At 51.0% G+C, this 13107-nt stretch overlaps 1 protein-coding gene across 7 annotated transcripts; it reads left to right on the top strand.

The window, feature by feature from the left end:
* Positions 1–1283: 1283 nt before the first annotated feature.
* Positions 1284–12792, top strand: FANCE (FA complementation group E). 7 transcript variants are annotated; one of them, XR_013765078.1, is made up of 10 exons: positions 1284–1763; positions 5139–5751; positions 6499–6543; positions 6816–6884; positions 7136–7279; positions 7648–7832; positions 7953–8031; positions 9756–9822; positions 11291–11416; positions 11637–12171. XR_013765078.1 is itself a non-coding variant. In XM_079147234.1 (10 exons), exons 1-10 carry the CDS (start codon positions 1516–1518, stop codon positions 11715–11717), a joined length of 1596 nt encoding a protein of 531 aa, XP_079003360.1. In that variant the 5' UTR covers positions 1284–1515; the 3' UTR covers positions 11718–12171. The 7 variants fall into 7 exon arrangements, 5 of the variants coding, with proteins under 5 accessions (XP_079003360.1, XP_079003363.1, XP_079003362.1 ...); XM_079147234.1 differs by having other exon boundaries at positions 7648–7771; XR_013765077.1 differs by lacking the exon at positions 11637–12171 and adding an exon at positions 12178–12771 and having other exon boundaries at positions 1333–1763.
* The last annotated feature ends 315 nt before the right edge of the window (positions 12793–13107 follow it).

The raw sequence follows: 13107 nt of genomic DNA, 5'->3' as shown, positions 1-13107 counted from the left end.
GCCCCACCCCTAAAGGGAATAGGGTTGCTCTTTCATTCAATCTGTTACACTTTCACCTGTCACTTAGCTGCGGGAAATCTCTGCTGTATACACATAGAGGAGGAGAGCGGGAAGGGCGGAAAACATCATGAAAAGTGTCATTACCTACAAAGCCTGTAAAAGGATCTCGGGGATCTCCCAGGGTCCTTGAACTGTGTTTAGAATTCCCCGCATTTTCCTTCCAGATGGCTAGATGCGGACCTTGGTGCTGGAGCTAGAGCAGCTGGGGGTGAGGTTATGACTGAGGCTGGCAGGTGGTGCTGGCTCTTCATGGTCCTACCCACATCTTGTAAAAGTGCCTCACCTGTTTCCCTTCTGTGCTGTTCCTCCCCCCCCCCCCCCCCCAGTACTGGGGATTGAATCTGTGGCATTCTACCACTGAGCTACACCCCCTGGGTCTTTTATTTTGAGGTGGTCTAAGTTGTGAGGCTGGCTCTGAACTTGCCCTCCTGCCTCAGTCCCTCAGGGTCACTGGGATTACTGGTGTACGTCACTGCATCTGGCTTCTTCAGAGTTATATATCACAACCAAACATTCCATTGTTTACTTATTTAGCTTTCTGTCTGTCTTCACTTGTGTGTCAGTAATGAGGGCAATGATCCATGTTCAGTCCCCTGTATTCCCAGTTCCTAGGTGCTCAGTAAACACTTACTGAATGGATGTGTGTGGTACCAGAAGGTGGGAGGATGGGCAAGACTAGTCGGCTCCCAACGTGGAGGTTTATGGGGTACTGAGGGCTCGCTCTTCCTACTCCTCTGTGTACAGTGATCTCTTGCATCCAGTAAGTGGGAGGCGAGCCACTCCCAGCACCTATAGACAATCAGGGCAAGGCTACTTGGTCTCTGAAAGTTTCACAAAATATTTGTATATGACTGAAACACCAAATGGGGCAGCATTTGGCTTGGTTGAAGTTAAATGGCATGGTAGATACCACCTTTTTTTTCTTTTATTTCTCTGCGGTACTGGGGAATCCCACCCAGGTTCTAGCACAGGCCAGGTAAGCACTCTACCACTGAACTACATCCCCAGCCCTCCGCGCCTCTAATCTGCCCCACCACTCCAGCGAGTGACGGATGAAGGCACGTAGGGTCAAGAGCGGAGGATCCGCCCCTCCATTAAGCCCCGCCCCATTAAGCCCCGCTCTGACGTGACTCCGCCCACAATCCAACGGCCCGTTCTGGACACGCCCGGTCATTGGCCCCACACCTACTCTCCGGCCTCGCGATTTGTGGACCCGCCTCTTCCTGTCTGCACTGGCGCCCCGCCTCCGCTGTGGCCCCGCCTGCGCTCCCTGCTCCTCAGCGCGGGAACAGCTGGGGCTTGAGACTGCGGTCCACGTTGCATCCACGAACGCCTTGGAGGAACTGTGTCCCGCGCTGCAGGAGGCCGGTCGCCGCTGCCGCGTCGGGGCCAGCCTCGAAGCTGAGGCCCTAATTAGGGTGGGGGACCAGGGTGGAGCAGCATCCGCGCCCGGGTATGGCGACCCCGGACGCGGCGACCCCTCGGACTGGGAATGCGGGATCCGCACCTTGGGCGTCCTTGGAGACACCCGCCCGCCTCCTGCTGCAGGCGCTGCAGGCTGGGCCTGAGGGGGCGCGGCGCGGCCTCGGGGTGCTGCGGGCGCTGGGTCGCCGCGGTGGGGAGCCCTTCGACTGGGGCCGCTTCCTGGAGGCTCTGTGCCAAGAGGAGCCAGTCCTTCAGGGACCCGACGCCCGCCTGGAGCTGTAAGTCTTCGGCTCACCTCCCCGCTGCAGTCGCCAGAGGCCAGACGGTCGCTACGTCTGTTATTGAAGAGGGGACTGAGCGCTGAGGTTAAATCACTGCCCACTGCCAGGGGCGCGCTCGCGGGCACCCTGGGAGGAGTCGCATGCTTTATTGGGCACCAGCTGTGTGCCGGGCAGTACTGGACACTGTGGATACGAAGACACCCCTTCTGTTGGGCGTATATAAATAATTATAAGTGATGTTAAACCGATTTTGATCCTATACTTTCATTTCTAAGAAAAATAGAATATACCTTCAATACAGGTATACTCACGCAGGAAGTGCACACCATTGTTAAGCTATGTACATTATAAAATATACAGAAATAGAGGTTTTTGTGTGTTCTACTGGGGAAGGAACTCACCAGAGTTTAGCCTCTGAGCTACATCCTCAGCCCTTTTTTCTTTCTTTTTCTTTTTTTTTTTAATTTTGAGACAGGGGTCTCATTAAGTTGCCAAGGCTGGCCTTGAGCTTGTGATCCTACTGCCTCAGCCTCCTGAGTAGCTGGGATTATAGGCAGAAATGCCTTTTTAAAACAGATGTGATAAGTGATGAAATAAACATCTAATTTTGGTGACTTTTTACTCTCAGTTTTTAAAAGTGATATACACTTTCAGGCAAGAACATTTTCCTTGAAAATAATAACTATGAATTTTTTTAGTGATCTTGATAATTTCTAGATTTTTGAATGGTTTTGGACTTTTTCTTAATCTCTTTTCATGACTGAGGAGGAATTCCTAGGAGTTAAGTGATTGTTCTTCCTTTACTGGCCCCATCCTCAATCTTCAATTGCTTTGCAGGCATCCTTTTAAACCACCTGTCCACTGTGAAGATGCCTGCTACAAAAAGATAGTACAGACCTGTAACTGCACTTAAGTAGCAGTTAAACACAGAAAATGCAGAGTGAGGTACCATTCCATCCTCAGCTCTAGTGGTACAGGCCTCCCCAGAGTTGTTTGGGCTGGAAACTGGCTTATGGAGGGCAAACAATATGTTAAATTTGCACTGTGGAATTTCTTGTGTTTTAGATAAGCAAGTATCAAGAAGTTCTAGTATATCCTTCCCATACTTTTGACTTTTTTTTCTTTTGCAATACTGGAGTTTGAACCCAGTGGTGCTGTACCTCTGAGCTACAGCCCCAACCCTTCTCAGTTTTTATTTTTTAAAATTTGAAACAGGGTCTCATTTAGTTGTTGAGGCTGACCTTGGATTTGGAAGGTCTGTATCGGTTGCATTTGATTGGCATTTTCACAATCGCTCAGTGCTCGGGACTCGAACCCGTGCCTCCAGCATGCGAGGCAGGCACACTACAAGTTGGGCTATATGGCCTGCACTTGACCTTGGATTTGGAATCCTCATTCCTCAGTCTCTCCAATTGTTGGGGTTACAGATGTGCTGAATTTCATGAAAGAGCTGGGTCAAGAGAACTTGTCTGAATCCTTAAGCTGGAAAGTATAGTAATGTTTGTCCAGTTTCCTGCCTTTTTATGGATAGAGTAAGAGGAATCTTAACCTAGGGCCCACGGATAGAACTGTATTTCAGTATACTTAATTTCCTTTGTAATCCTAGGTATTTTGTTTAACGCATTCAACTCTCATTCAGAGAAGGGACTCGTGGCACTAAATAAGGTGCCATGGATCCGTGATACCACAAACCCTTGGAATAGGGTCTTTCATATCTTTCTACCCCTAGAATCATCCCAGCATAAGTTAACCATCTTTTTTTGTTATTGTAGTTCTTTTCTTTCTCCCCCCACCCCCTTTGGTACCAGGGATTGAACCCAGGGGCTCTTAACCACTGAGCCATATCCCTAGCTAGCCCTTTTTATTTTTTGAGACAGGCTCTTGCTAAGTTGCTGAGGGTGGCCTCCAATTTGTGAACCTGCTTTAGTCTCCTAAATTGCTGGGATTACAGGTGTGTGCCACCATTGGTGGCTTTTTTTTGGGGGGGGGTGGGGGGACGGTGAATTCTGGGGATTGAATCCAGGGGTACTCTACCACTGATAGAGTCTCTCTGAATAGTCAAGGCTCACCTTGAACTTGTCCTCCCGCCTCAGCCTCCCAAGTTGCTGGTATTACAGGCATGTGCCATGTGCCCTGCCACATAGAGTCTTCCACAAAGAAATGAAAGTATGCTTTTTTCCTCCTTCCTCTCATGCCAAGAGCCTGTGTGTGGTATGACATAAAGCCCTGCAAAGTCACACAGAGGGAGCAGCTTAGGCATAATGGGTGGTAGGCTAGATGCAGCCATGACTTGCTTGCCTCATCAAGCCTTAGGTCACATAGGGTCTGGATTTGTGCCTCTGCAAAACTACTGACAGCTGCATTGCATTATGGGCCTTCAGGACATGGGAGGATAGTGTTAAATCAAAGAATGCTGGGTACTTGCAAGGAGGGAGTTTTTCTTCTGCCTTTACCCCTGGGCTTCCAAAAGACAGTATCTCCTCCTCCCCTCTCCCCCTTTGCCTCTGTGATACTGTTTGGAAATTAAAGATGGAGCGATGATTGTTACGACTCCTGTTAGAAGTCTCGCCTCCTCTGTGAAGCCTTCTCTGCCCACAGCAGCCCTTGCCTATCTCTGCACACTTATTCTCAGAAAGTTAATTCATTCAATAAACGTGCACCAAGGGGATGTGGGTACCCAGAGGAAGGAGACTGCCTTTTGTTTCACTAACAGTTTGGTGACAGGAATGTGAGAGCTAGAGGATGAGTAACTCTGACAGTTCCAGGGGACAGCCTATGTTCCAGGGGACATCCTGGAGTGTTGTTTTGTAGTGTTTTGACCTAAAATATGGAAATGGACTTTTTTCAAAAAACAAGCCTGGGGCTGGGGATGGGGCTCCGAGGTAGAGTGCTTGGCATGCAGACACCCTACGTTCCATCCCCGGCACCTCAAAACGGACAGCAGCAACAAGAAAAACCTCGGATTTTATAGAATAAATTCTGACATTAATTTCTTAGTTGAAATAGGAGATGTCCAAGAGGTCAAGAGCGGGGCCTGGTGTACAGTAGATGCTCAGTGAACACTTGCCAATGACTCATGCTATCCTCTGTCCATCCACACCTACTCCTTTTTTTTTTTTTTTTTTTTTAATGTTTCTTAGTTGTACTTGGACATAATATCTTTATTTATGTGGTACTGAGAATCGAACCCAGTGCCTCACACGTGGGAGGCAAGCATTTACCACTGAGCTACAGCCCCAGCCCCACACCAACTCTTGCAGGTGCTGCTGTCTCCCATCTGTCCCCTGCCATGGTGCCCCCAGCCTGACCTAATCTCCCCTGAGCTTCCTTCAGCAAGATGCTCTGACTGCTTGCTCTCCCTCTGCTACCCAGGAAACCACTGTTGCTGCGATTGCCTGCATTATGCCAGAGGAACCTGCTGTCCCTGCTGATGGCTGTTCGACCATCACTGCCTGAAAGCAGTCTCCTCTCTCTGCTGCGGATTGCCCGACAGGACTCAGTCTCTGCTCCTGATGCCTGGCTCCGATCCCTGGGAGCATTTCTACAAAGGGATCTGGGGATTGGAGTGTCTCTTGAGGGAGCCTCACCGTTGTCTGAAGGGTGCCAGAGACAGCTCCAAGGCCTGTGTAGGCAGCTGGGCCAGGGGGGCAGGGGGTTGAAGTTACCCCAGCCTCCAGACCCTGCAGAGGAGGAGGAAGAGGAGGACAGGAACTCACAGCATCGTGGGAAACGCAGAACGGAGCCAGAGGAAGAGCCTGCCAGTCCTGAGCGGGAGAGGGCCCCCAAAAGGTTCCGAGATTGGGAGGGAGAGGATCACAAGGAAGAGAGTCTTGAACACGAGTCATTGGAATACCGGGCAGATGGAGGAGGTGCATCACCCATTAAGAACCAGCCAGATGTGGGAGCTGAGGCCAGTGAGGCTGGCCAGAGTCTGGAGGAAGCCAAGGGTCTTGCTACAAGCATGAAGTTGCCCAGAGCTGTCCAGGTACTGTGGTGAGGAGGCAGGGTTTATCTGTGGTGGAGGCTGGTTGGGACGTGGTTTCCCAACTGGGATAACTCAAGTCCATGGAGCAGAGGATAGAGGCCTACAGGGGTGGAGTGTCCCCTGTGGACTTATGGATGGGGTTGGGAGGAAGTTACTGGAGGTGGGAAACACTTCTAACCATCTGAAATGTAGGGTTGTTAAAGGGTACCAAGCAAGGTGAGAGACTCAAGCAACCCTGGTATCCATCCTAGGGGCTAAGGGGACTCACACCTGCACATCCAGCCTGCCCTACCAGTCAGGGCCCATCTACTTTATTAGTGTTGGATACAGAGTAGACAAGTCTAGACAACTGGATTTTACATGGGCCTACCTGTTGTGAACTCTGAGGGACTTTGCAAGATAGAGGCTTCATGTTCTTAGCTCTCAACTCATCTTTATCCACTAGCTCCCACTTAACAGGGGCCTCTCTTTTTCTCTCCCCAGTACTGGTGATTGACCCCAGCGGTGCTTTACTACTGGGTTAACATTCCCAGTCCTTTTGTATTTTTTGTTTTGAGACAGGGTCTCACTAAATTGCTGAGGCTGGCCTCAAACTTGCAATCCTCCTGTCTCAGCCTGCTGAGTTGCTGGGATTACAGGCATGCACCACTGTGCCCAGATGACCAGGGGCCTCTGAGGAGAGGGAGCTGGGTCGGGGCTTAGGGCTGTGCTGCAGGGACTTGGCAGTGACTGGACTCTCCTCTGCAGGACCAGGTGCCCAGGCTACAGCAGCTACTGAAGACCTGTGGGGAGGTGATTGACCTTACCCTGCTCACCATAGCCCTCTGCCCAGACCTCAGCCATGCTCAAGGAAGTCCCAGCACACTGAGGAACAGGCTGGTGGGTGGTGGGCTTAGAGGGAAGGTCTGAGGATGGTCACTGCCGAAGCTTGTGTTGGCCCGAGAGTAGATAGGCCATCTAACCCCAGCCAAGTTCCTCCGGTCTGGTGGCCCAGTTGAAGGGGTGGCCTCAGGGAGGCATCATCAAGGACTGTGCCAGCCCTAACGTGGGACTTGCCTCCCCAGGGAATGGAGGGGTTGGAGGCTGCCCCACCAAGTGAGCTGCAGCTTCTCCATGAATGTAGTCCCAGCCAGGTGAGAGCAGGGACTGCCTGTGCCCGTGGTTACAGCCACTCTTCCCACCTTTTTCCATTTTAACTTAGGTTTCCTTACCTCCTGTGGGAATCTCATCCTTTTCTGTCTCTTGGGTAGGGTCACCCTGCATGGATTCCTTCCCACAGTTCTCCCACCCTTAACTTGTCCTGGAGTGTCCTTGCTCTGCCCACTTGGCTTTCGACTGCCTAGCAGAGTTGGACTGAGCATCCCTGTGTCCCCTGTCTTGGCAGATGGAACTGCTGTGTGCCCAGCTGCAGCTCCCCCAGCTCTCAGCGGCAGGCCTCCTGCAGCTCTGCACCTGGCTGCTGGCCCTCTCCCCAGACCTCAGCTTCAGCAATGCCACTGTGCTGACCAGGAGCCTCTTTCTTGGACGGGTAGGTTCAGTGGGAGTACCAGGGACAATGGGGAGAATGTCTGAGCCCTCAGAAGAGGGTATGCCTGGCCTCGTAGGCATCCGGCCTTTCTGGGCAGCCTGGGGAGCGGCTCCACAGGCAGGGCATGGGTCTCCTGGCCATCTACCCACATGGCATCTAACCCTACCTTCTGGGGCCTCAGGACCCTTTCAGAAGCTGATTGAGGGGCCTTCAGGGACTTGGGAGCTGGAGAGGGAAGCTGAATAGGTCCCTGGATGAAAGAACTTGTAATTTTTTCCTGCATAACATGTATCACCATCTGAAATATATCTCTAAACATTTATTGAAGGAAGAGAAGTGAATTACTATTTGCTCCCTGTTGGCTGCAGATCCTCTCCCTGACTTCCTCTGCTTCCCGGCTGCTCAGGACGGCCCTGACTTCGTTCTGTGCCAAGTACACCTACCCCGTCTGCAGAGCCCTCCTTGTCCCCGTGCTTCAAGCTCCCAGCATAGGTGATTCCAGAACCAGCCCCAGGCTGGTACCTTTGCCCTCTGTGCCCAGCACCCTTCGCTGGTAGGAGTTGAGTTTTCAGTGGGTGAAAACAACTGTTGCTTCCCCCATGATACCCCTATAACAGACCAGGCGTCCTGTTCCCCTGGTCCCACCTCCTGCCCTTTGCCCTCCCTGGCCCAGGTCCAGCTCAGACAGAGTTACTGTGTGGCCTTATGAAGGACGAGTCCCTGGAGCCAGACACACAGGGCCTAATGCTGGGGTAAGTGTGCAGGACTCACGTCGCCCCCACCGCTCCCCAGGCCAGGCCTGCGCCTGGTGCTCAGGTGTCAGCCAGCTGGGCACTAGACCCTGTGCCTCAGACAGGATGCGGTATAGCTGGTGCCCCTCTCACTGGGGCTTGAACCTGCCTCATGCCCTCCACCCATGAGCCAGGCTAGTTGCCATTCCGTTCACTTTCCCACGCACTTCCTGAGCCCAGGGTTGCCGTCCATCTCCTACCCTGTGCCTCTGTGGGGTGTGGGGCAGCTCCATGCCAGATGCCTTGGGAATGCAGACAGAGGCTGGTGGTCCCTGCCCTGGAGTACTTCAGTACTTCACGGCCTAGTTGGAACATGGCATGGTGGTTAAGGGCACTGGCTCCAGAGTCAGATCAGCTTCAAGTCCTAACCTCTCCTTTTATTTAGATACATGAACTCAAACATGCTACTCCATCTCTGTGAGCCTCAGTTTCCTCGTGTGAAAATGGGGGTGATATTTATAAGACTTTTCTAGATATCAAATGTGATGATGCATATAATGAACTCACAGTATTTGGCATCTAATAAGTACTCAAAAATTGATATTAAGATGGTGTTAAATTGGGATATTAAAATTGATACAGACATGAAATAATGAGAAAGACCTCATTGGACACAGACGTGAAATATAAAATGCTAATTAGGAGAGGAAATCGCCTCAAAAATAACAGCAGCTTCCACTGAGCTCCTCTCTGGGCTTTAGAGTCTCATTGGTCTTCATTCAGTCCTGTGAGGCAGGTGTGCTGCCGCCTTAGAGCTGGAAGAAGTGCTCAGAGAGGTTAAGGGCTTGGCCAAAGGTCACCCAGCCAACAAGTGTAAAACCTGGGATCAAGCCCAAGCCTGCCCGCCCAGGAAACCAGAGTCTCCACTGTGATGTGCTGCCTTTTGCAATGAGGGGCAGACCGCACAGTGGAACAGGAAGTGCAGCTGGAGTGGCTGTTGCGTGGGTTGAGCTTGGCAGGGAAGGCTCACCTGCTCCAGGAAGCCTTAGTGTGACATCTCAGCATTGCTTTCCTCCTCTCCGAGTTTCCTTCACCTTTGGTTCTCAAGGTGCACTCTTGACTCCTAGTTATTTTTTAGTAGGAGACTATATTAATCCAATTTTTGTTGCTGTGGCCAAAATACCCAAGTCCAACTTGGAGGAGAAAAAGTTTATTTTGGCTCATGGTTTCGGAGGTTTATTCCATGGTCAGCCAACTCCTCTGCATGGTCAGCCAACTACTCTGCTCTGTGCTCAAGGTGAGGTAGAGCATCATGGTGGACGAAAACTGCTCATAGCTACTGGGAAGCAGAGAGAGAGATAGAGGCGCCAGGGACAAATAAACCCGAAAGGCACACCCTACCTGCCTGTACTTACTACCCGCTTAGTCCATTCAGATTAGGATGTATTGATTAGGTCACAGCTCTGGCGATTCAATCATTTTACCTGCTGCATTAACACAGGAGCTTTGGGGAACACCTTATATCTACCTTTCTACTTCACACTTTACCATCAGCTCCTGGGGATCTTGGGGTTGTGGCCTTCCTAGTGCATGTATGGACTCTGCAGCCGTGGCTACGAGGGCTGCTGCCCGCATCACAGGGATCCTGGCTGGCCCCGGGAACTTGCCCTGCCATATTAAGAGCAGTGAAAATCCAGGTTTGGATGGGCAGCTGGGCCTTTCTCACCAGGGCTACTTCTTTGCAGGCAGATCTTAGAGCTGACCTGGAAGGAGGAGACTTTCCTGGTGTTGCAGTCACTCCTGGAGCGGCAGGTGAGCAGCCTGCCGTGGAGGCTACAGAGGATGCAGGGATCCTGGGTTTCTGAGTCCTTCAGTGGGGAGAAGAGAGCAGGACAGTCACCCTACAGTGTGGTTCCCTGTGACAGGGAGAGCCCTGCAGCTTGCATGGCCAGGAGCACAGAGCTGACCATGTGGTCCATCTAGCTCTACCTCTTATTAGCTGTGGAGCTCTAGGGCAGGATTTTTTTATATGTACGTGTGAATTAAGTTTCGAATAGGTAGTAGATTCAGATGTTCATAATATTTCTTTATTTTTTGTTTTTGGTACCAGGGATTTAATTTAGGGACACTTAACCACTGAGCCACATCCCCAGCCCTTTTTATTTTTTATTTTGAGACAGGGTCTCACTAAGTGTTGAGGCGGGCCTTGAACTTGCAATCCTCCTGCCTAAGCCTCCTGAGTCACTGGTATTACAGACTTGTGCCACTGTGCCTGGCAAGTTGACATTTCTTTATGCTTTAGTTTCCTCATCTAAAAAAGGGGAGTTATGATGGTGCCTACCCCATGAGACTGGGATAAAGTTTAAATGAATGAGGTAATTGGTGTACAGTGCTCAGAACAGTACCTGATGCATAGAAGTTATTATGAAGTGCTGGAGTGTCCCTTGGGACCTCTCACTCCTTTATATCTTTAGCCACTGAGGCAGATTAGCATCCTTGGCTTTACCTCAGTCCTTTGCAACAATGGCCATCATTTTCTGAGACCTGTGTCAGGTTCTGTGTGCATTATTTCATTTATCCTTTTTACAATCTTCAGAGTTAGATTTTTTTTTTTTCTTTGTAGTTGTAGAGGGACAGAATGCCTTTATTTGGTTTATTTTTTATGTGGTGCTGAGGACCAAACCCAGGGCCTCCACGAGCTAGGCAAATACTCAGCTTCTGAGCTACAGCCCTAACCCTCAGAGTTAGATATTTTGGGCCCTATTTTACAGATGTGGAAACTGAAGCTTAGCTCTCTGTCACTGTGACAGAATATCTGCGATGAACAGCTAACAAGGAGGAAAGGTTTATTTTGGCTTATGGTTTCTGAAGTTTCAGTCCATGGTTGGCCCAGTTGCTTTTGAGTATGTGGTAAGGCAGTCGATCCTGGCTGCAGGAACATGTGGCAGAGGAGATTGCTCACCTCATGGTGACCAGGAAGCAGAGGGAAAGAGACAGAGAGGAGGGGCTAGGGTCCCAACCTTCCTTTCCATGGCCCACCACCAATGACTTCTTCTAGGATCCACCTCCTAAAGGCTCCCCTACCTTCCAGTAGTGCCACCCTGGTCACCAAGCCTTCAACATGTGGACCTTTAGGGGACATTCCAGACTACAGCATTTGGTTAAGCTGATTGCCCAGGGTCACCTATTGAGGAAATGGAGTTAGGAATTGACTCCAGGAGTGGCTGAGTGAAATGCCCAGGCCTTTCTTGTGATTTGCTCCGTCTCTCAACGTGTGCAGGTAGAGATGACCCCGGGCAAGTTCAGCATCTTGATGGAGAAGCTCTGTACTGAGGGGCTGGCAGCCACCACCTCCATGGCCTATGCCAAACTCTTGCTGACGGTGATGACCAAGTACCAGGCCAGTGTGAGTGTCAACAGGCCACAGGGACTGGTCCTACTGGCCAGGCTGTTCTGGGCCTGCCATGAGGTTATACAGATTTTCAAGGGATAAAACACTTGCCAGGGAAACACAAGTTCAAGCCCAGGACTGGGAAATGGAAATGCTTAGGGTTTATTCATCCAGCTAGCACCTCTTGGGGCCAGATATTACAGTTATCTGTTTCCATGTCTTTCCTATTCACTAGCCTGGGATTGGGGGACAGGGTCAACTAAGGGGAGGAATTGCATATTTTTACTATGAAAAAAGAAGCCTCTGGTTGCCTTGAGGAGTGGGGATTGGAGAAGGAAGACGCAGGGCCTGAGAGCTGTCAGGACGTGGTAGCCGCAGTCAGAAAGGAGAATGAATGAGAGGTCCAAAAGGAAGGTGGCAGCCCCGGTGGAGTCTTGAACCTGTCTCTGGCCTGTGAAAGGGATGGTTGTGAGAACTATGGGAGGAAGGTGTGTAGGTGTCGCCACACAGTAAGTACCCGACACTTGCGGAGTGCTATTAGTGTAACTTACTCGTAAGTTGTGCAACTAGTGTTTGATTCCAGATCCACCTGAATCCATGGCTGGTTAACCATGGTGAAATAATAAGGTTTAATTGCTCAGGAGCCTTCCTGTTCTTCCTCCTCTGGTCCTTGTGTCCTGGCCTCCTCTCGCCTTCCTGAACAGGGCCCCTGGGGTAGAGAGGCAAGGAGAAGGACCAGTTGATGGAGTCTTGACATGATGCTTCCTCCTCCCCAGATCACTGAGGCCCAGAGGCTGGACTTGGCTATGGTCCTAGAGTCCAACACCACCTTCCTGAGGAAGTCCCTTCAGGCTGCCCTAAGACATCTGGGCCACTGACCATCCACCAAGGGATCACCTACCTGGAGCTCCATCACCAGCTTCCTGAAGGACATTTTTGCCCTCAGCACTTACCCTGATCCCTTGCCTCAGACTGATCTTGGCTGATCCAGACTGACCAAATGCCTCCCGGTTCCAGGCTGCAGAGGCCATCTTGACCTCCCAGTCAGGAGGGGGAGCTCTGGGGCGAAGGGAGGGGGGCTGCTGGCCCCGGGCTCACTCCTCATCACTTCTCAGGCTGCAGGATGGAACTTCTGGTAGGCCTAAGTAGAGTCAGTGGTGATGCTCAGTAGGGTCAGTGGTAGACACACTGCAGGAGATCTAGGGTACCACTGTGCTCAGCACAACTCTCAGGCTCAGGTATGTTATGACCCTCTGTTCTTATTTATGATTGAATAGTTTGTCAATAGTGTTTAATAAAAAGCAGGTGATTGAATGATGTCTCATTAGAAGCAGTGCCTGCCTGCCCTCTCAAGTGACTCTGGGTACTTATTGAGCTATCCTCCACTCCCTGTGGCCCCCTGCTCAGTAACAGGGGGCATCTTTTCCCTGGTAAGGGGAAGTTTGTAGAGTGTTTTTTCTGAGATTCATTCATTTACTTTCTGTGGGCCAGTAATGTGTGGGACACATTACTGCAGCCCCATCAGAACTGCCTGTTGGGTTAGTGAGGCATGTAGCAACCACTGCGGGGGGAAGGGGGGTGGACAGGGACTTAAAAGTAGAAGAGAGTGCCTCAGGCTGGAGTTGAGAAAGGGTTTGGACAGATAACATTTGAGGAGGGGCTGAGGGCTCCTGGGGGTACCGTGGAGGAGGAGACAGAACACACCT

This window comes from Sciurus vulgaris, assembly GCF_902686455.1.
Source record: "Sciurus vulgaris genome assembly, chromosome: 7".
Classification (NCBI taxonomy): domain Eukaryota; kingdom Metazoa; phylum Chordata; class Mammalia; order Rodentia; family Sciuridae; genus Sciurus; species Sciurus vulgaris.
This window is presented reverse-complemented; position numbering and strand designations above follow the sequence as displayed.

What these genes read in the sequence shown, in the direction of transcription:
- FANCE (XM_079147233.1), top strand. Translation starts at nt 1,516, where the DNA reads ATGGCGACCCCGGACGCGGCGACCCCTCGGACTGGGAATGCGGGATCC. An exon ending in CCCGACGCCCGCCTGGAGCT is followed by an intron (nt 1,764 to 5,138) that starts GTAAGTCTTCGG and finishes TCTGCTACCCAG; the next exon opens with GAAACCACTGTTGCTGCGAT. An exon ending in TGACCAAGTACCAGGCCAGT is followed by an intron (nt 11,417 to 12,177) that starts GTGAGTGTCAAC and finishes CCTCCTCCCCAG; the next exon opens with ATCACTGAGGCCCAGAGGCT.